Below are 21,374 nucleotides of genomic sequence, written 5' to 3'. Positions count from 1 at the left end.
GTCAGAGATGTAAATACAAAGAGGCGCGGCCATGTTAAACTCTTCACCTGACGGTGGAAAGACAAACATTAATATCGAGTCTCATTCATTAATATCCTAGAAAACATCTCAATTAGAGAAAGTGCATGGAAAATTCTGCTGAAGAAAATAGAACACACACGTACAATATATAAATATTTTTTTCCCTTTGCTCCGGAATGCCTGCTGAGAACTTGTGATATGCCCCAATGACGCCAATGGAACAATGTATGCCAACAAATTTACGCATTTGATAACATGCTAGGAATATTGAAACAATTAACAAATCGTGTGCAAAAATGTTGTCTTCAGCTCTTGTGAATGAAAAACGAATAAAAAAATATAGGTGTAGAAAAACTAATAAAATATAGGTGTAATTGTCATTCTTATAAATGTTTTGCAATAACAAGAAATTCTAGCTGTGCTAAAATAATATGCTGTCATTCAACTTGATTGAATTGTTCTATAATATGCTTCATATAGGTACTAATTATTGTCCTTTCCATCTTGTTTATAGAACAAAAATATAATGTACCTGCATAGTATGACAGCAATGACCTCAATTCTGTCCATTATTGGAAACATAATGTAAAGAAATGTCAACACAGGCAAAGATTTTGTCCAGCAAAATGAGGGGTTGACTATTGATTAAAAACAAAAAGGACATTGCATAGTTATCAGTGTCCCCTTGGAAAACAGTACTTTCAAATTGATCCTGATGTAAACTATTACTTCCCTTATACATGCACTCACTGAATTTCTGACCCATGTATACTACCATATCAGCTCCAACTTCATTGCAAGGAAATAATAATAGATGCACAGCAAAGAGTTCAATTAAGCATTAAATTTACATTTTGTTTAAAATTCCTTTAATATGCATGGCATTTAGTATGAATATTGCCCTCATAATTTCATTTTTTTTTTTTTATAAATTCAATTTGCAGCAAGCATTCCTTTCTCATTAACAAGATTTGTGACAATTCCCATTCTAACAGAATTATATGAATCACTTGATAATTAGCCTAAACTCTTGCAAATTATAATTACAGATGTTTCAGGCCAAAAGAAAGACAATATGTATAAAAAAAAAATTATAATTATAACTGCTCTCCATATGTCCATATGACTGTTATTTCTTTTTATTAAATATTAATACATCAATTAACACTTTCAGTATCTGCAATATCCTGTTATTTTGAACTACTTTAATTAAATCGTAGATATCAAACAATGAAATGTCATACTTCAGAAAAATTATCAGCTTTCTTTTAAGGCACATTTTTCTTTCCTGATGAAAGATGAACACTTCAAGTTATACAAGATTTCTTTCATTTGATGTTTTTCAAGTTTAAAAGATTTATTTGATAGCTGTAATAAATCACTGACAATCAGCATCACTTAACTCAAGAAAAATAAAACATCATTCAGCTTTCATCCTCTCAAATTGAAATTATTTTGGAACACATTTTTTCATGTAAAGTAGATAAAGACCCCCCCCCCCCCATCCATATCCCCTCAAAATGCGACTTAAAGACAAAGCAAACACCCACAAACCAATTGTGCACCTTAAGAAAATTGTACATGGTCATCAAATGATAGACCCCACAAGAACTCTAGTGTAATTGATCATAGATCATTTTTCTTTGATTTTACAATTATGTTACAAATATGCACTTTCTCTAAAATGAAATATTTCTACATAAAACAATCATGAATGGCCATTTTCCTTATTTCAATTTACAAGCCATAAAATTGCAGGCAACATGGCTGTCTTGTGTAACAGTTGAAAGTACACTTTTGTTTAACAACCGATTTAACTTCGGAATGTTCGGTAATAAAATGCAATATACCAGTGTAAATTTCATAATGAGTACAGCATCAACAACCTCACTTTCGTCATAAATTACGCTCAGACCAGGTAAATCTTATGTTGATTAAACGAAACTCAGTCAAGTGGAACGGAACATCGATGTTTCACGTGAATACGTTTTACTAGGTTAAATCGTAGAAGTACAAACTGATGTTATGTTTGATTTATAGTGAAGGCCACTTATCAAAGGCAGTGATAAGAATTTATAAATAAAAGATCAAGCTTTAAGGGACAATAGATAATTGTTATTCGTTTATTTTTCACTCTTTTTGTTTTTAGAAAATTCTACGTCTTATTCATTAGTGTCAATAGAACGTAAATTATTGACACATATTTTATAAAATTATAATAACCATAAAATAACTCAAAAATCAAAGGTCAAAGCTAACATCAAAGGTCTTTTAGCTAACCCTACCCATAAAAATAGTGTTTTCTGTATTGCATGTACTATGCCTGAATACCCAAGAGTCAAAGTTTGAAGTACATGTACATGTATGTAATGCAAAAGCACACTGTATGTCAAACCCCAACTTCTATTTAGGTATTGATAGATGCAATACTCAACACTATTATAAAGATGAAAAGAAACATATAGAAATTTTCAGGCACATGGCATTGTGTGGAAATTGAATTTGGGTTATTTCTGAGCTTTCTAGCTTCCCTCCTTCTCCCGAATTCTTAGCCAAAAAGATTTAAAATTTTTTTAGACATTTTGATGATTTATTCAACACAGAATTAAAGAATATATATCATAATCATAGTAAGTATGTCAATATGTAGACATTCCTATGAAGTGAGTGATCAACCCCTATAGTTAACAAGAGATGTTTGTAAAACACTTATGCCTCCCTCCCCCAATTGTGTGTGCATAACTCTGTCTAACCCCTTGACTTAGTTTCAGCTGAATTGTAAACAAATTTTATTTCTTTCAACCTCTGCAAAGAAAATGAACGGAAACTGCAAATAATTGGAATTTTTCTAAGTCAAAGGGGCATAACTCTGACAAAAAGGTTGTGATCGAACCCAAAACAGAACTTGTCCTAGATATTCAGCTGAAACATCCGTATACTAAATTTCATTTGAATATGTGCAACCTCTGCAAAGAAAATGGATGGAAACGGCAAATAAGTGGAATTCTTATAAGTCCAAGGGGCATAACTCTATCAAAAAAGGTGCGATCAAACCCAAAACAGAACTCGACCTAGATATTCAGCTGATAAATCTGTATTATACCAATTTTCATTTCAATTTGAGCAACCTCTGCAAAGAAAATGAACGGAAACTGCAAATAAATGATTTTTCTACAAGGGGCATAACTCTGTTGGTTGATCGTACCCAAAACAGATCTTGGCCTAATAAATAAACCTTTTTCATTTCAGTATATGCAGCGGTTGTAATTTACTATATGCCCTCCCTTCTTCGAAGGGGGGCATAACTCGTGAAAAATGTGTCCTGTTGCATTTTTTTGTTTTTTTTTTTTGCCCATGCATTCTATATAACACAAGTATATAATTACATTTATAACCATTAAAAAAAACTTGACAAGAAAGCATATCTCCACCTTATAATAAATCTTCCATATACATTAGACTATGAATTTTAATCAGGACATTGTTCATGCTAATTAGATAACCTTGAAATCTGTGAACTGTTCTTTTAAAACCATCAAAGTTGGAGAGTGAAAAGTCTGATACAAATGTCCCTAGAAATAATTCCCAAAACTCTTGAAGCATTCTAAAACTCTTCAATATGCCACATTTAATCTTCAAGACAAGAAAGATGAACATGGCAGAACTAATGGAAGCACTCAACAAACTTAAAACCCAGTGATGTCATTCCGTTCTTGGTTTTGGCAATAGCAGATATATACAGTCTGTAGTATCACATTCTGTCAACATCAGATGATGGAACAACAAAAGGTATCCGTCAACTGCATGCAGGCATTGTTTCCAATTCGGATATAAATATATTTATAACAGTACACTGACGTAAGTTCCACACATCGTTAATTAAGTTGTTCAATCAGCATTTATAATTACTAATTTCAGTTCCGCTTTGCTTCCATGAGTGCCAAAATACTGGAAACTGTGCCCCTGATTTTAAAATGAATTGATTCTATAATCATCAAAACACACGAATTGTTTCAAAAAATTATTTTGTGGTTAAATTAGTTAATGAGACAATATTCAAATCTAATCATAGGATATGCTAATTACAAGATATAGTGTTAACTGTGCCACTTTCCACCAAATAAAATGCGAAATAAATAGAAAATTTGAAATTTATATATAGGTTATTTCGTTTTAAATGACAGAAAATATTTATCATGTTCAATTCACTTTTTGTTCCACTTCATATCAATCACGGATCTAGGTCACCAAATCTGGAATAATTTAATATTTTTAACACAATTATCTGTGTAAAATAAAGGATCCTTTCTTTTTATTTGCATAAGTGTAGAATACAATCGTTAATTTTATTTATATCTAAAAATAAAACTATTTGTTACCTCGGGAATTCTAGCTCACTTTACTACCATTTATTATTAGTAATAAGTTAGGGTAAAAACTCAAGAAATAACATTGTTAAAGTACATCAGGATCTTTTAGATGTTTATTATAAGGCTGGGAAAAAAATATTTGAATAAAAAATAAGATGCCTCTAAATTAAAGAATTGATACTGAAAAATACCAATTTACAGAAGCATAATACCCGTACTTTGTCAACTCCAGTACAAAACTGACTAAAACTTGAAGACATCAGAGGGTTAAAAGTTTTCAAGATGATATTCAGATTCACAATGAAGCTTAGACAAAAGATTCACTTTATCATATATCCGCAAGGTATTCCAAATATCAGTGTTCCATATATAGATCAACTGTACTTCTAAATCTGATAAAAATGGCACAGCAAAAATCTATGAGGTTAAATTTAAGTTTTACTATGCAATTTCCAAAAAATCATCAATTCTGTATGTCAATTTTTAAAATAAATTCTGATATCTATGAAGAAACTTGCAACTGCATGGGTCAATTCTAAAGTCTGGTGACTAAATTGTTATATTATACTAATCAACTGATACCGTACAAAAATTTGCAATCTCATAATTTTTGTCTACCTCCCTTCCAAATTTAGAAAGTTCAATATTCATGCTAACCACAAATATGAGCACGGTATGCATTTCGATTTTGACGTAAAAACAAGAATACTGAAATTAAAGATTTCTAAAATTACAAATGCATGGAATAATATACAATTTTTTGTATAATTAAAAAAAAATCTTTTATTGACTTTCATCACACTGAATGGCATCACAAAACTCCATCATATAAACATGAGTGCACACATTTTCAACATGTATAAATTTTGTTGGAAGTTTGTCTATTATCAGTAGGCAAGCTAATATCTTATAAAGAGATTAGTGATACTAAAGTCTCCAAAATAAAACAGAAGTCATATAAATTCATAAATATAAAACAAAAGTGTCTCATAAAACATTTTCCATTATCCATGGTTGAAGCTTATATATATAAATGAAAACAGAATTTGATGTTTTGTTGCAAAATATGAGTTCACGTTGTACATTAACTTTCACCTGAATACAATGGTTTTCCCAGAGATTTTGTAATAAGTCAAAGTCAAAGTATGAGTAATATATGTTCTTGTGTACTCTGTTGACATCCTAAGGTGAAGTAGCCATTAACTTAATGAAAACATCTGTATTCCTTCCCATATTTGTCACCAAACAGAACTACGGTATAGATTTCTTAAAATAGGGCATCAATCTTTTTGCGTACAACTCTGGTCCAGGTCTTTTAGCTCTAAATCAAAAGCGCCAAGTTATTATGGTGGCATTCTTAACGATCTGTTAATTACACAAAAAAGTTCAGAGACAAATAAATTAATTCTTCAATGTCAAACTCATTACTGTGCAGATCTTTGATTTGACATTGTAATCTAAGCTCTGCTGTTGTCAGTTAACATACTATACTCCACAATGTAAACTCAAGATGCGATCTAATGCACTTAATGCCCATTTAAAAGAAATACTGAAAATTTGCTCTTTGACAAATGAACACACATTTTAAGTGCATAAATTTGTTATAAAGAGTATAGTTGACACAGATTTTTTTTCTGCTACAGTGCACTGCACCTGAGTGATGTGATATCAGCTGAGATCAGCAAAACGTTTGTAAATGATATGTGTCCGTGACAGAATTTGCTGACGGCCCACAGGGGACAAACTCCATCACTGGCTTCATGTCCTTTGTGCTGAGTGTCTGGCTGATTCACATAATTCACTCAGTGTAATAAACCACTCTTTGTTAGCTACTAACTATTATCAGAGTCTTATAGGGGGCTTAAATGTACCTAGTTCTTTTTAATGCAAGGCAATACACCCCCTTGATAGTTAAAATGACTTATAAAATCTTGTTTTCTTGGCTTGGGGTAAAATTTCTAGCTGTCACAAGAGTTTGAAATATTGTACCAAGGAGAAACCTTTTATTTTGCAGAAATTGATACCTAGAAGACTGAAATAATTCAAATCACAAAACATTATATTGATTGTTTTTAAATGGACATTACAAACAAGGAATGACTTTGCATTCTGAGGGCAATTCTTGATTTCATAGCTTTGGTGATAAACTAAGGATACTTATCTTTTAATGCTAATTACTTATGTGTCAATATATAAACTATCAATAAAACTTCACCCAGGCTCCGATTTCTTTGTACTTCATAAGTTACTATGTATCTGGTATACCGTCTACATTGAATGATTTCCTTCATACAAACAGCCAATAAAAACAAGATCAACAGCCACTCAGCAAGTTCAACTATCGGACAGTCAATAGAAATTATATATATATGGTGAACTTGAAGGTTAATTACACGTATGTTTAACTTGTAGGTTAATTATGTTCACGGATGGTCCAAATACGGATATATATATATATCTTTTTCAAACCATTTCAATAGCTGTTATACACTATAATGATCGATGGATCAAGTTCGGATCATACAATCCGGTTAATCTTCTAATGATTATCAGTAGGCTCTAAAACTTTGTTTATTTCTCACTTCACCGACTTTACCTGAGAAAACATAAGCAATTCAACTAGCTTGCTTTAATCAGATTATCTACAACTCAAAAAAAAATTTTAATTGAGGAAAATCACAGATTCACCGACTTTATATACTTAAGAAAACATAAACAATATAACTCTCTTGTTTTATAAGATTATCTACTACTCAGAAAAAACTTTAAAAGGGGAAAATCACAGATATCCTAAGAAAACGTAAACAATTCAACTCTCTTGTTTTATAAGATTATCTACTACTCAGAAAAAACTTTAATAGGGGAAAATCGCAGATATCCTAAGAAAACGTAAACAATTCAACTCTCTTGTTTTATCGAATTATCTACTGAAAAAAAACCCACACATTTTAAGTAAAGGAAAATTGCAGATAAATCACTTATTTCATAACCGCATCATATAATAAAACATGAGTATAGTAAAACTGAGAACACATAATCCCGAGAACAAGGAAGTACTGCCAAAACTATCAAGTCAACACCTCCACCTCGACAGCTAGTGACATGTAGAGACACTAATATAGAGAGGACGATCAACTGCGGATCCACTTATCGTACACCAGTAGCACCTGCGGAAGATTAAATCCCGCCGATCAGCCTATAGGACATTCACTGTACTGGGAACACACAAGGATGTCTCTACCAAACTATCTGTATGATTGCTAGTTGAGTTGAAGTCTCTGTTAGGGTATGAACGTTGACATTTATTATATAAACTGTATTTGAAGTCAGATTCAAACAAGTGTTCTTTTTTCAAGAGCAATAATTTTCAGATTTTATGTATGTCTTAATAAGTCCTTAAATTTACTTCAAAAATTATCAAGAACAAATGTATACAGTGGTGGATCCAAGGGAGGGGGGTATGGAAGAGGTTGCAACACACCTTTAGATTTTCTAAATAAAAACAGAGAGAGAGAGAGGTGAGAGTCCCAAATTTTTATTCTATATTTCAGTAAATGGCTTATGTAGTTATGAATGAAAAAATTGAAATTCTGTTGTAACCCCCCCCCCCCCCTTCCACGGAACTATGATTTACAGTTTTGTAGGTATATTTCCTTTTTTTGTAAAAAAAAAATTCAGGTAATCCATTATATTTTTTCTATTTCAGCTCCTCTTCAATACCCCCCCCCCCAACTGAATTTTTTTTAGATCCACAATTGGTATACTTGTCTGATAGAATTTTTTTTAGCAGGAGACTCGGCCATGCGATCTGTTGTATTATACTGTATACAATGCAGACAAAATTATAAGTCAGTGCATCATCAGTAGAGCAAAAACTACCAAAAAATGTACATCTGCTATTATAATGCCTAAGATAGAATGAAATGATTGATTTGTCAGCATAAAATTAATTTGTTCTATGATTTATGTATCCAACATGATAATACATAATCTGATTATATTCAGACTTATCCTAAAAGTGGGTTAAATTAGAATAAATGATACTCAATACAATAATTAGCTTAATGGTTATAATAATGCACATGACATTGCTTCTGGACTAAGCCTTAATTTCCACAGTAATAAATCATTCAATACACAAGTCTATGAACACTGCAATTAAGGGCCCCAAAACATCATTTTTTATGATGACAGCTCTTGCAGATATTATGCACAGATTTTTTCTCTCCCCTTGATGTCCTTGGCGACAATCTCACAATTAATTAGGGCCTACACCTTGTAATAATTGCAAATGTACGTCAGTGGCCAAAATGTATTACAGCTTTAAGGTCTCAATGAGATAAATTAATGATGACACCAGCAAAACATGGTCAAGAGAACCTGTAATCTTACACAGGGTCTGATGTCACCAATGGTGCCTTAATATGCTGTAACAAGGTTAAAAACTGCCTGGGCTTTGATCACCTACAGAGAATAAGATGTCTAGAAAGGCTCCAACAAAGTTTTACGATTTTGACCCAAAAATTTTTCTCATAGTTGTATTGGGAAGTCATCCAAACACTGTTTGACAATTTTATGACACATTTGGAGTTCACAAATTCTCAACATTTTCAATCTCTTAAAAAAATCAGGAAACATGCAGATAGGCAAACATAAATGTAAAAGAGCTTCTTGTTGCGTAAAGACAGTTCTGCTTTTCCACAATTTTATCTCAAAGCCCTGTCTACTCATCTTTGCCTTAATTCTGCTGGTTTTCTGTGATTGGTTTTTTTAATATATTCGATCAGTGCATACTATTTATGCAAGATATATTACTGTATTCAGCGGCGGCTCACACAAATCGGTCCGACCAAAATAGTTCCATCATGATAAGTAGATACAACATTATTGTTCATGATAAGAGTAAAGTTGTGTATGTCATACGTTAAAGAAATCAAAAATAACGTCAAAATATTATTAGAAAGTCACTTTCCCCCCGAAATGCAAATAAAAAATATCAATATTCCTACGCTCGCTCCCTCCTCAGCCTTTTTTTTTTTTTTACATGTTTGATAACAGAGAATATTTAGGTCATTCTTCGATTCATATTTTTTCACCGATGAATTGATAATACTATATCAACAATTGTATTAAGTACATGTTTATAGTCCGTTAATTATCATACAATTTCCTCTTAAAGAAAAAATTAATCATTCTGTGTGTGTGTATTATTAAATGACGGAATTTTCAATCCCTGGCTGGATTCTGCTCGTGTGTACACTTTGTAAACTGTAGGGTATAAAATGTGTAGCTAAACGAGAACTGGGTCGGAGATTCGGGTTCGTGTTGAAGTTCAGCATACCATTTTATATAGAACTTGAATAATGTAAGTAATTTCTGCGACGAATACATTAGTATATTTCAGTAATTTTCAAAACAAAAAAAAAGGTTTTCAGTTTAGAATTTTCCGATCCGGTCCTGATTTTCCTAACCCGGCCATTTTAAACACAAGTTGTTGCAGATGCAAATGTTAGAACAAACTATATATAGTTCAACAGGGATTGTATAATTTTTATTAATCAGAATTCGTATTCATATGATCTAATTAAGAAAAGAAAAGTTTTGTCTGCCATCGTAACCTCTCTGCAAAACAAAACGTGTTTCTCCGAGCTCGCTGGATGCGTTTGACAGCTCCATCGCACGTGTGTAGATCAACGCTAATGTTGGTCTTGCGGACACAGGTACATGTAGGCCTATGTGTACTGTTTGTTAGGAGACTGGGTGACCTCACGAAATTTACACCAGTTCCATAATTAGACATTGCAGTTTTTTTATTAACGTCATTATAAACACTGATAAACATATTAAATCTAAAAGTCGAATATCTTTGGATATGGGGTAACCCATATCTATTCTTGTTTATTTCTGTATGATTTCCTGTATTTGATATATTCTTTATGCAATTTTTGAATTGCAAAAGGTAGTGCTTATTATAACATCTATATTTACCAATATCTTCTTGTATTTCCTCATACAGTTCTAGTCAATAGTACTAAGTTATAATGAACTCAGGGATTGGAGTGATAAATATTGCATGAATTTCAAAGTTCACTTTGGTCAGGAGTTATTGTGGTAAGATTTTCATCTGGCTAACGAAAGAGGCACATGTTAAAATAAATCTAAGAAAAGCAAAAAATAGAATCCTGGAATAATCATTTGTTGCTAAAAAGCAGTATTTTTTGTGGAAAATTAGTGTTAACTTCCAAAAAAATTGGAAATATGTGCATGCATAAATTGTAAAAGTTTTCTGTGAACTTTTGCATTTAAGGTTGAAAGCACAAATGGGCACCAAAGAAAAATAAGAAAAAAATAAGAAAAAAACAAGCTCCTACTTAAAAATCCCCCCCCCCCAAAAATATATATATGTGAATTTTTACCTGTTTTACAACAAAAAAGATTGACAAATTAAATTTAAGATTCACTGTCACTGCAGTTGAGATGGACTCAACAGAGGATAAACTACAATTACTCATTTCTTTAAATTCACATCTTTCCCTAAAGAGATGAATACTTACAATTAATATCTAACTTTTAATGAATCACTTATAATTTTTCTCTCCATACAGCGATGTTATTTCTTCTACATTAATAAAACAATGTCTAAACACAACCCCCAGGCTTTTACTTAGTATTCTGGTCAATGCGGAAACACAAATAAGAAATTAATGTCCAACATCCAAGGAAAACAAGCATGTAATTAAAATCCACCACAGTTGCCTTTCTCAACCATTAATTAATCTAGATCAGTGTGTCAAAAGTCAATGAACGTTCACTTCAAACCTGCACTTTTTTTTCAAGGCCATTTCATCTTATGAGGTTTTCTTGAAATGATCGAAAGCAGAGGAAAGTTCTCCAATCAAACTTTCAATCTTTTAACATCAATCAAATCTTTATAAATGATAGATACTGTCTACTTTGATTAGTGTATGTAATTAATTTAATTCTAAATAACAGAACAATCGAAATTTAGTTAATTTTCAACAGTTCATTGAATTATCTTCAAATAGATTTCACAGAAAAAGGAGTGAAATTAACTCAAATGTTATCTTAATTTTATGTTGTTTTTCTAACTTTTTAAAATCAGAATGACACACCGAAAATTAAAATGCTTGCATTGAAGTGATGGACAAACCTTCCTCAGATGGATGAGCTTTGTTAATGAAGATAGATTAACGATTTAACTGAAGGCATCTCCTAACAGAAATCGTGACAGGATCTCACTACCTATACATCAACAAATACTGTAAAGACCTGAACCAAGAATTAATCAACAAAATACATGTAATGGATTTTTCTTTTCAAATAACTTTATTGTTAGAAACTATCATATATTTTGTAGACTTTTTTGCTTCTTATTTAAACTATTTATGTAAGCCATTTTTTTTTATTTCTGCGTAAAACTTTAAGAAATCTTCTAATACATTTGACTTTACATTGAAACTGATGCACATGAATCTTTTAAAAATGCCCAAGGGTCAAATGATGTCTTGTCCTGATTATCAATCTGCAAGAAAATGCAAGTAGAGTCAAACCTTGTTTTCTCAAACTCATTAGACTATACGATTAAACTTCAAGATATCCAATAGTTCAAGGTAAACAAGCGAAAATGCATAACAAACAAGAGATGTTTGTAAAACACTTATGCCCCCCTCCCCCCAAATTGGAATTTTTCCAAGTCCAAGGGGCAAAACTCAAAAATGGCATTTGACCTAGATATTCATTTGATAAATCTGTATACTCAATTTCATTCAATAATATGAACCGAAACTGCAAATAATTGGAATTTTTCCAAGTCCAAGGGGCATAACCAGAGCTTTCAAAAAGATTTGAACCAGGTAGTACTTTATTAAAAATAGGAGGTACCACTTGGCGAACGCAAAAAATAATTTTGAAATTGGCCACCAGATTTCCTGCCACATAGAAGTATGCTGCTATCAGTGTTATTTTTATGCCATGTTTCAAAGTTTATTTTTGGTCAATACACATTACATGTGAAGTTTAGCACTGGATGGGTGAAATTACATAGAAAAAATTAGTTATTTGAGCAGAGTAAGAATAAGATTTAGGTAAAACTTCTAAGTTCTATCCTATATTTGTTTATATAAATGTGTTCAAAAAAATTTTGCAAGGTTTGAGTTGGAAGTGTTATGTTTTAAATATAAAAAAATTATTGAGTCACGAAAGGAAATGGAAATTCAAAATTTAAATTTAAATTTAATAAAAGAGAAATGAAATTGTACTTGCATTAAATTAAATTCATTCCTGTTCTACAGTGCAGATTTTAAAGAAAAAATTAGAAGAAGCACTGCATGATGCATAGCATGTACCAATAAATTCAGCATATTTTTAATGCACTGGTACATGTACATATAAAATAATATACATGTGTAAGTTAGACAAAGATGACATCAAGACTGGAGACAAAAAAATTTAGATATGACTCCCTCACTTTACTGGATATGGTTACAATATTGGGAAGAAAGTAAACGTCCGCAAGGTCATTCTCTTAACCAATAGAAAACTGCTGAATCAAAGAATCCAATGTGTGGCAAAAGAAATAGTTTCTGTTTTATGTCCTTTTGTTTCATCAGAAAGTTAATATTCAAGAATTGTAAGTAATTTATATCGTCAGGAAGAGTTGAGGCTATTAAAATGTACAGAGGTGGTCAAAGACACACTACTGTTCATGTCCGTCTCTCTATCGGTCAATTGTGTTGAAGACTTTCCGTGGTCTAGTTCCTAGTATCTTAAATATTTTGTGAAACTCATTACCATGGCTTTAAATTGACACTTTTATTTCTGACACCTGGATTCCTATTTTTTATTTTTTTGGCCGTATTTATTTAAAATATATTCCTAGTCATTAGCTTTTGTCAAAATCAGTGACGGTGGCATTTGATATCAAAATCTACTTTCGTTTTCGACAAGATCTATAAGACGCGTTACGCAATCTCTTTTGTTTCATTTATTCAAACGCTTTAATGATCTTCTTGACTAACCAATCAAAAACGTTATTAGATACCATTACGGACTAAAGAATAATACAAAGCTACGTAACCACCACTTTTGTAAAACATGGTAGGGCCTATCTTACGCGATTTTTTTCAAAAACCATTTTGGCCGGTAATTTTCAATAACCGGGTAATGTACTGGCAGATTTTGAAAGGCCTGCATAACTCTGTCAAAAATGGCGCGATCGTACCCGAAACAAAACTTGACCTAGATATTCATGTGATATATCTGTATACCAAATTTCATTTCAGTATGTGCAACGGTTGCGAAGAAAATGAAACCTTGAACCCGATGGAGCAGCAAAGCAATATGCCCTCCCTTCTTCGAAGGGGGGCATAAAAAGTAATTAATTGGGATTGCCAAGTTACTTGAATCTGGTTTGAAGATTAATTAAGTTATGTGTGTTCAGAATAATGATGTTTGACTGTATATACTGAAGCTTTCAAGTCAGAGACAGACATCTTTGATTAAGACATTTTGCATAGCTATATTTAAAACGAACAGACAGACAAATGTTGACGGCATGCCTCAATCTATAGATCCCATCATTGATGCATTGCAAAACATCATTAATATTCAAGAATTTTGGTTTTAACTAGGACACATTATTGTTGACTACAATTTATATAGGGGAAATTTTTGAAGTATTTTACCAAAGTGAAAGATTGATCACTTCCAGTGAGTGACATCATACCTCTTATAACAAACAATTTCAAAGCTAAATTATTCATTTCTAGCAGACAAAAAAAAAAAATTTCAAGCACTTTTGCAGAACTTGTTTTCAAAAACCAGAATTTTCAATAACAATGTTTACGCAATTTATCGTTAAAAGAATTCAAATCATTAATCTTGAAGGAAACCTTGAACCCGATGGAGACACCATTATAATTTTAATCCTAATGATATGTATTTATGAAGATGAATGTTCTCTGACTTGAGGATTTTAATATGCACATTGCTCTCTGGACCTCAAGCAAGGTGGAACCTAACTTTCCATCTTCTAATGGGTGTTGGTCCTGACTTTGTCATTTATGTTACAATGACACAAATATTTATGCATTTTTTAGGGGTCTTGGTTCCTTGTAAACAAATACTTACTCCACCTAGCTTCTATTCTTCAAGAAAAAATTTAAGCACCATGACTACATTCTTCTGTAGAAATACATGTAATATTCATAGTCTTTTATGAGTCACTGTTTTCAATGTGCTTCAGTTCGGAATAATATTCTGAAGACAAAACTGCAATGCTCTAGATTTAAGGCTTAATTATTTCCACTTTCAATCAATAAAAGCATATTCTATATGAATTAAGATTGAAAAAAAGCAAAGGTAATGAACAGAGATCAATCTCAGAAATTTAATAAACAATATCCATGAAGAGGGCCTTCTGGAAATTCCAGAGGTGGGATCAGGTGCCTGGGAGGACTAAGCATCCCCTTTGGCCTGTCACACCCATTGTGTACTGTTCAGGTAGACAGAACATCCATAATAAAGTCAGCTATTTGAACAGTCCATAATGACCTCAAAAACAAATTCTTCAATGCTAGATTTATAAGGCTCATCTCCACTTAATCAGTTAAAGCATATTCTTCTTGAAAAGAATAATCATTTAAACAGTTCAACTTTATTTATATAACATAATTATAAACATATAAACCTGCTGGGCACAAAAACTAAGCATTTTTCCAAGAAATCTACGAAAACCCGGTGGTTCCCCCAAGCTTATATAACTATGTCAGAGATCGGGCAGTTTAACTGCACCATCAATTCTACCACTGACATCTCCCCTCGTCCTCCGCTCGCCAAGTGACAGTCACTGTACAACTGTAAACAGGAAACAACATTCCAGGACCTGATTTAACATACACTGGTAAATCAAAGAAATACTAGGTTAATCTGTTAAATTTCAGTGGGGTTTTCCTATGTATTTTTGATAAAACAAGACTGCTGTCAACAATTTTTGCTCTATTAGCACCATTAATGCATTATCAGATAAATTTTTTAGTGATTAGATCTTACTGAACATATTTTCCAAAACTGAAGGGCAAATCACTTTTAAATTCATATTCTAATGATATAATAAGCTTCGTTAACATCCTGGGTTGTTTTTTTGAAGCACCAGACATCAATTCATTGTCGAATTACATCACACTTTGATCCTTTTACATGATGTATCAACTAAATTAAACTTGTGTGTTGTTCAACTTCCCAAAAGTACAAGTGCTATACTGAGGCTCCATTCTCATAGTATGATAAAATACATACGTACAACAATTAAGCCATAGGCAAAATATGATATCACATGCTAGTTACTAAGCAAACGTTGACCTTTATCCATTTACAGATATTTTAGATATCCTTTAAACTCTGTCATTCTCCTGAAAAGTATGAATTTAATGTGCAACATAATTTTGCCATCATTTTTTCTAAATTAGTTTTCTCAGTAAATGTCTATTGGCCAACTGATAAACTCCCCCTTTTTACCCAGGTGCAACTCAAGGTAGGGTAACATGTCTTATCAAGGACATGTTTTACATACATTACATAGTACCCATCTGTAGACCATAGCCACAACAACTGCAGAATTCCAAGCATCTGACCAAAAGGTCAGAAACCTCTGAGGAATGTACTGTGATAAACAGATACTATTGTGAGCATAGAATATACAGATGTCCACAGATGTCTTTGTTTATATTGCAAATTCTGTCCTATTAATATTCTTATATACTGTAAAATCACATATTTCGTGGGGTCAAATTTTCGTAGTTTGAGGAAAAACTTTTGGTTCGTGGGGATTTGAATTTGTGGATGAAGAATTGTTGAGTAGATATGTATGTAACATTTTACATTTCGTGGTGGACATGAATTCGTGGGTTTCTTCATACCTCGAAAACAACGAAAATTAAACCCCCATGAAAATTTGTGATTTCACAGTATTTCTTTTAGTCTTAACATTGGTAGTTAGATTTACTAGGCTTAATGTAAGTGCATGACTATGTGCACCCACTTGGTCATTTCAATGTAATTTATTCAATCCTTTTGTAACTAGGATTTAGTTTTAGTTGAATATGGATGTGGGGACCATTCATTCGTATAAGACCGTATAAACAGAGGTTACATGTTGCAGTAGGTGCTGGCACAAAAAAGATCCCTCCCTGCTCAATGGCCTCGTGTGCTCAAGTCAAAATTTGCACAGGCAAGTGGTGGTGTCTCCGCATCTAACATGGCACAAAGGAGTCTCAATAAGTATTTTTTTTTTACAATCCTTTGCTCTGTTAATCATGGAAAACCTACTTTAATTGTGACAAAGCTTTATTAATTCTTTCAGTTTTCCCAAATATTTAGAATTTTTTGACGTCAAAATATGTCTGGACTTTCCTTCCATGTACAATATATCAAATGTAAATAAAACAAATGCATACTAGGTAGTCTTCTATCAAGTTTCCACCCTATTTAGCATCATACTTTCTTCCATAATAGAAAATAATACAATAGGAAAAACAGTTGGGCAAGCACTTTACTATTATAATAATAGAAACAAATCTATCTTCTGGATGGCATTCCATGTATTTACATGTTGATTGATAACTGTGTCTCAGCAAATTCTAAATTTCACACAAGATTGTTTTTATCTAATAGATAAATGGACTGTTAAAATTATTCACTTTCCAAGAAAATCGAAAATCTAGGATTTCCTTGTTCATGATTTTTTTTTCATCCATTTTTTTTTTTACAATTTGAATTTCATTCAGATCAATAAAATATGAATCAACTGCTTAGTGATCTTCAATGCAACATCTTGTAGGATTTCTCTGATTCATACACCCCTCAGGAAAATACTAACCAACTTTATTGGTGCAGCACTTTGCATAAATAAGATAAAAATTCCCATTCAATGAAAGATAAACAGGTACTTTTAACCTTCACGATAGCAATCACACAATTTACTGTAGACTTGATAATTCTCTTAAATTTACATTTTAGAAATTAGTGAATTGAAAAGAAGTTATTTTATATAAGCTATATTTAAAAAAAATCTATGGAAAGTTTACGTCTTATAAAGTGTCCGTAAAATAAAGTAGGAAAAATACATCTTGTTTACCAACAACTGCTTTCTGTCAGTTCATCTTCAGACAAAAAAAATTTGCTAACACACACAAAAATGCAAGGTCATCTGACCGCAGAGTGGCCAGGGGTCATTATGTCCAGTATTTATTGATCCCGTCCACCACAACAAAAATCAAAGTACTGAAAGTACTGGGAAGCGCTAAGCATGGCTTGAATTTGAAAGTCATCGGAATTGAAATTCCTTATTGCATTGGAATAAGTACATGTAATATTTTGACGATGCAGCTGTAAAGGGGAGGGGGGGGGGGGGGGGGGGGCCCTCAGTTGTTTAACTGAAATAAACTCAGCTCTTGATTGCCTTGACTGTTACTTTAAATAACATCGAATGTAAATTGTATTACTACAACAAAGTCTTTAAATATGCTAAAAAATTAAATGAAAGATAATCTAATTTACCATCTCTGTGCAATTTTTTTAAAGCAAGTGGGTTACTTTTATAATCTCTCTTTGTTTTTTGCACCATAGGGCAGTAACACAGTTACCCGTCCAGAGAACAAGATTACTTGCATTGCATTGTGGGTCCAGGTTTCTGCGATAAAATTAAATTTATATCAATTTTACAGTACAATTTTTTCCCTTCTTTTAACTCATCTCATTTCAGATTATGTTTATAGCTCTACATTAGCTGGAAAGCTGGTTTTTTAGACAAATTTTGGATACCTAAGATGTTGCTGATATCCTTATCTTGAATGTAAAGTGGAGAACACAAAACCTTCTAGTGAAATTTTGAACAATAAATCATTCTACTCTCAAGAATATTATTCGTACTTACTAAAATTCAAAATTGACTGTCGGCGACCGTGCCTGTCTTTGTTATTATCGGCCGCATAGGTGATCGATCTATTGGCAGTTGCGTTTGAAAGTGCACAGGGAGAAATTAGATATTATTTTTTATTTGTTCCATTTAAAACATCCTTAATCATGTTAATGATAACATGTAATTAGGATTATGAATAAAAGATTTTTAAAATGCCTTAATATTTTGTTTGAACTGTTTTTATTTAGTCATAGATATTTATAAAGTTATAATAATTTTTATATAAACGATTTTACAAAAAAAAATCCCTAGCATGGGAACTTGTAAATATATACAGGCAATCAATAAAAGTTACTGGGTATACAAATAATGAATAGAAATTGAACTTTTAAATTTTGTATTGAATATACTATAGTTGAATAAAATAACAATATTTTTGTCAATATTTCTATTAAATTTAATTTATTAAATTTCTATTTATGAAATTCTAGTATACTTTCCTATTTAGAAATAAAAATATAGCATATTAAAATTCGTGAGTATTTTCCTTTGACTCATTTTGGCGGAATTACTTTAAAATGCTTCCTTTTTTTCTTCGCTATGTAAAATATGCTGACAAGAATGAAATAGCCAAAACACCCAAGCGTTCAGTCTAAAGGAATTTTTTGCATCAAAATATTTTATTACAGATAAAGACTATATATAGAACCTAGTTAAACATTTATTTTAATGGAATCGTACATGTACTACTAATAGATTTGATTCCAATTTGATTTTTAAATACTTATTGAAACTTTTAAATACACGTGCGCATTAAATCTTTTTACGGTACTTGTATTAACTTTTTCAAATTACATTGCAGAAATAGGATTTGTGACATAATTGTTGTTTGCCAGTACTTATTGATATGCACCATATTGTTCAGAGATAAGATTCGCCATTATCCACAAACACAGGATTTCCGTACATACGAAAGTTAATATCGACTGTACTAATGAACACCTATTATGCTAGCTCCTACAATAAAGTAGCCGACAGAGGGTCGGGGATTTCCAGTTGTATATTTTTAGACGACTTGGTAGAGTTACATAACTTGCTCAGTGGCGCTGTATTTCGTAAGCTTAGCGTGATCACTCCTCGAAATTGAGTTCGTCATTTTGAAATCGAACATATAATACAACATTTATTTTAAAAAGGATAATCACCTTTAAAAAGAACCATATATATTACACCACGGAGATAAGTTAGGTCAACAATAGGAGGCCACGCAAAGGCATTATAGAACTCCATTTGTTTACATAATTATATCATTATTCATAGAGGGCGCGCTATGGGCGCGTTCAAGATCTTAGTGGTAGACGGAATTTAAGTACAGATAAGAATTTCGAACAAGAATTTTGCTAGCCTAGCAGCCACGTAAAGAATTTGTATTATAAGTATTTATGGTAAGTTTAAAATCCTGCAATCCTACTTGGATTACACTTTGCATCACGCGACATGCTGTATATACCGGTATTCTAAATGAAGGAATTTTCTTTATCTAACCGTAAAATCTCACACATTTAATTTTGGCATTCTTTTTTTCACATATAGTTATAAATAAAATGCATATGATTGTATAATAGAATTAACAATTTACAGGTAGACGAGCTGTGTTTTCAAAACGATTGAGTATGTAGCATTAGTTTACTAGCACCTATGGTACTGAGCGCAGCCGTATATATGGCCGGTAGAGGTCGTTGATTAAAAGATCATGCAAATCATCATGGAATCTGAAGACACCCTAGTAAGCGCTTGCGCATGCGCGCTTAGCGCTTAATTAGATGAAAAATTAGCTTATTTACCACTCCAGAAAAGACAGTCTTGTATAATTATTTTGTGATGGGACAGGGAAACAATCAATGCAAAGGACTACATCTAGATATTTCTTTGAAAAAGAAACTTCACTTTCCAATACAAATGATCAATTTTGTTTAATCGAGTGAAAACCACATATGAATCCTACCATCACCAAAAAATTGAAGAGTGATAAATTACTGACAGCAACATTATTTCTTTTCATTTAATCCCGTTGTATAAGAATTACCTAAGTAATTCCTTGTTTCAATATATTTTCTGTTCTCCAATTCATCAACATATTCAATTCTTTTTATTGCATGTGTCATTTGGATATGTCATCTTAATTGCAACCATATTTCAAGCCCGCATTTGTAAAAATTCATAAATCGGAAGAAACAGTCAGTGGAACGGGAGACTTGATCAATAGGTTCTGCTTTAACCTTAGCTTGTACGATCAGACTACAAAAGGTTTATCATGCATAATGCATGACAAAAGCAATTCATTTTTCGCTGTCTTTTTTTCACACCGTTTTGAAGGAGATATGTCAATTTTCTAGTAGTTGTGGTTCTCCAAATGTGTTCCGCTCAATTAATATATGGATAGACGGATTGTTTTAGCTTGATCCTGTAAAAGCTAGAAGGTGCCGTGTAGCTGAGATTTTTTGTACCTACCTCAATGGTTTCCGGAGAAAAATACTTGTTCTGTTCCCAGAGGTTCAATAGCTAGAGGAAAAGCAAAAAAATAAAATCATATTTCATGACATCCTTGAAGACACAATTTAAAGGAAGATAATTTTTTCTGTAGTTGAGACTGATATTTTTTTTTATATGAAGCTAAGACTTGCATTAATGAAGTAGATGCCAAGAAATTTCCTAAGAGATAAACTGCTACACAATCAAGGCAAAATTGAGAAAAATATGATTTTGAAACATATATGTTCCCAATGTGGAAATATAAATAAGGGCAAAATAAAAGCCCCCTCCCCTTTTATTCAATGGGGAACATTAAATGTTCTAATTGTTTTTTTTACATTCATTGATTATAAACTTTGATAATTAATCTTTATGCATTTATTTTTCAAATTGGCTTCCAAAAATTCACCTATCCTTTACATGAAATCAGGTGACTGTGACAGAACAAACAAATTTGTAAGTTTTAATTGTTAATCCCACAATGGTACTAAGTCTGTGTGTGGTCAAAAAATGCA

General features: G+C 32.1%; 1 protein-coding gene across 2 annotated transcripts in view; it reads right to left on the bottom strand.

Moving 5' to 3' along the window:
• Positions 1–21,374, bottom strand: part of LOC134250301 (calcium homeostasis endoplasmic reticulum protein-like) — a 52,596-nt gene that overhangs the window by 18,634 nt on the left and 12,588 nt on the right. For both annotated transcript variants that reach the window (XM_062732660.1, XM_062732661.1), the window contains exon 8: positions 20,839–20,889. In XM_062732660.1, coding sequence (XP_062588644.1) covers positions 20,839–20,889 — 51 coding nt within the window. The remainder of the gene's footprint in view (positions 1–20,838; positions 20,890–21,374) is intronic.

The sequence above is a fragment of the Saccostrea cucullata genome, unplaced genomic scaffold (genome assembly GCF_032062105.1).
Source record: "Saccostrea cucullata isolate Sc308-1 unplaced genomic scaffold, CSIRO_AGI_Scuc_v1 ctg473, whole genome shotgun sequence".
NCBI lineage: Eukaryota > Metazoa > Mollusca > Bivalvia > Ostreida > Ostreidae > Saccostrea > Saccostrea cuccullata.
This window is presented reverse-complemented; position numbering and strand designations above follow the sequence as displayed.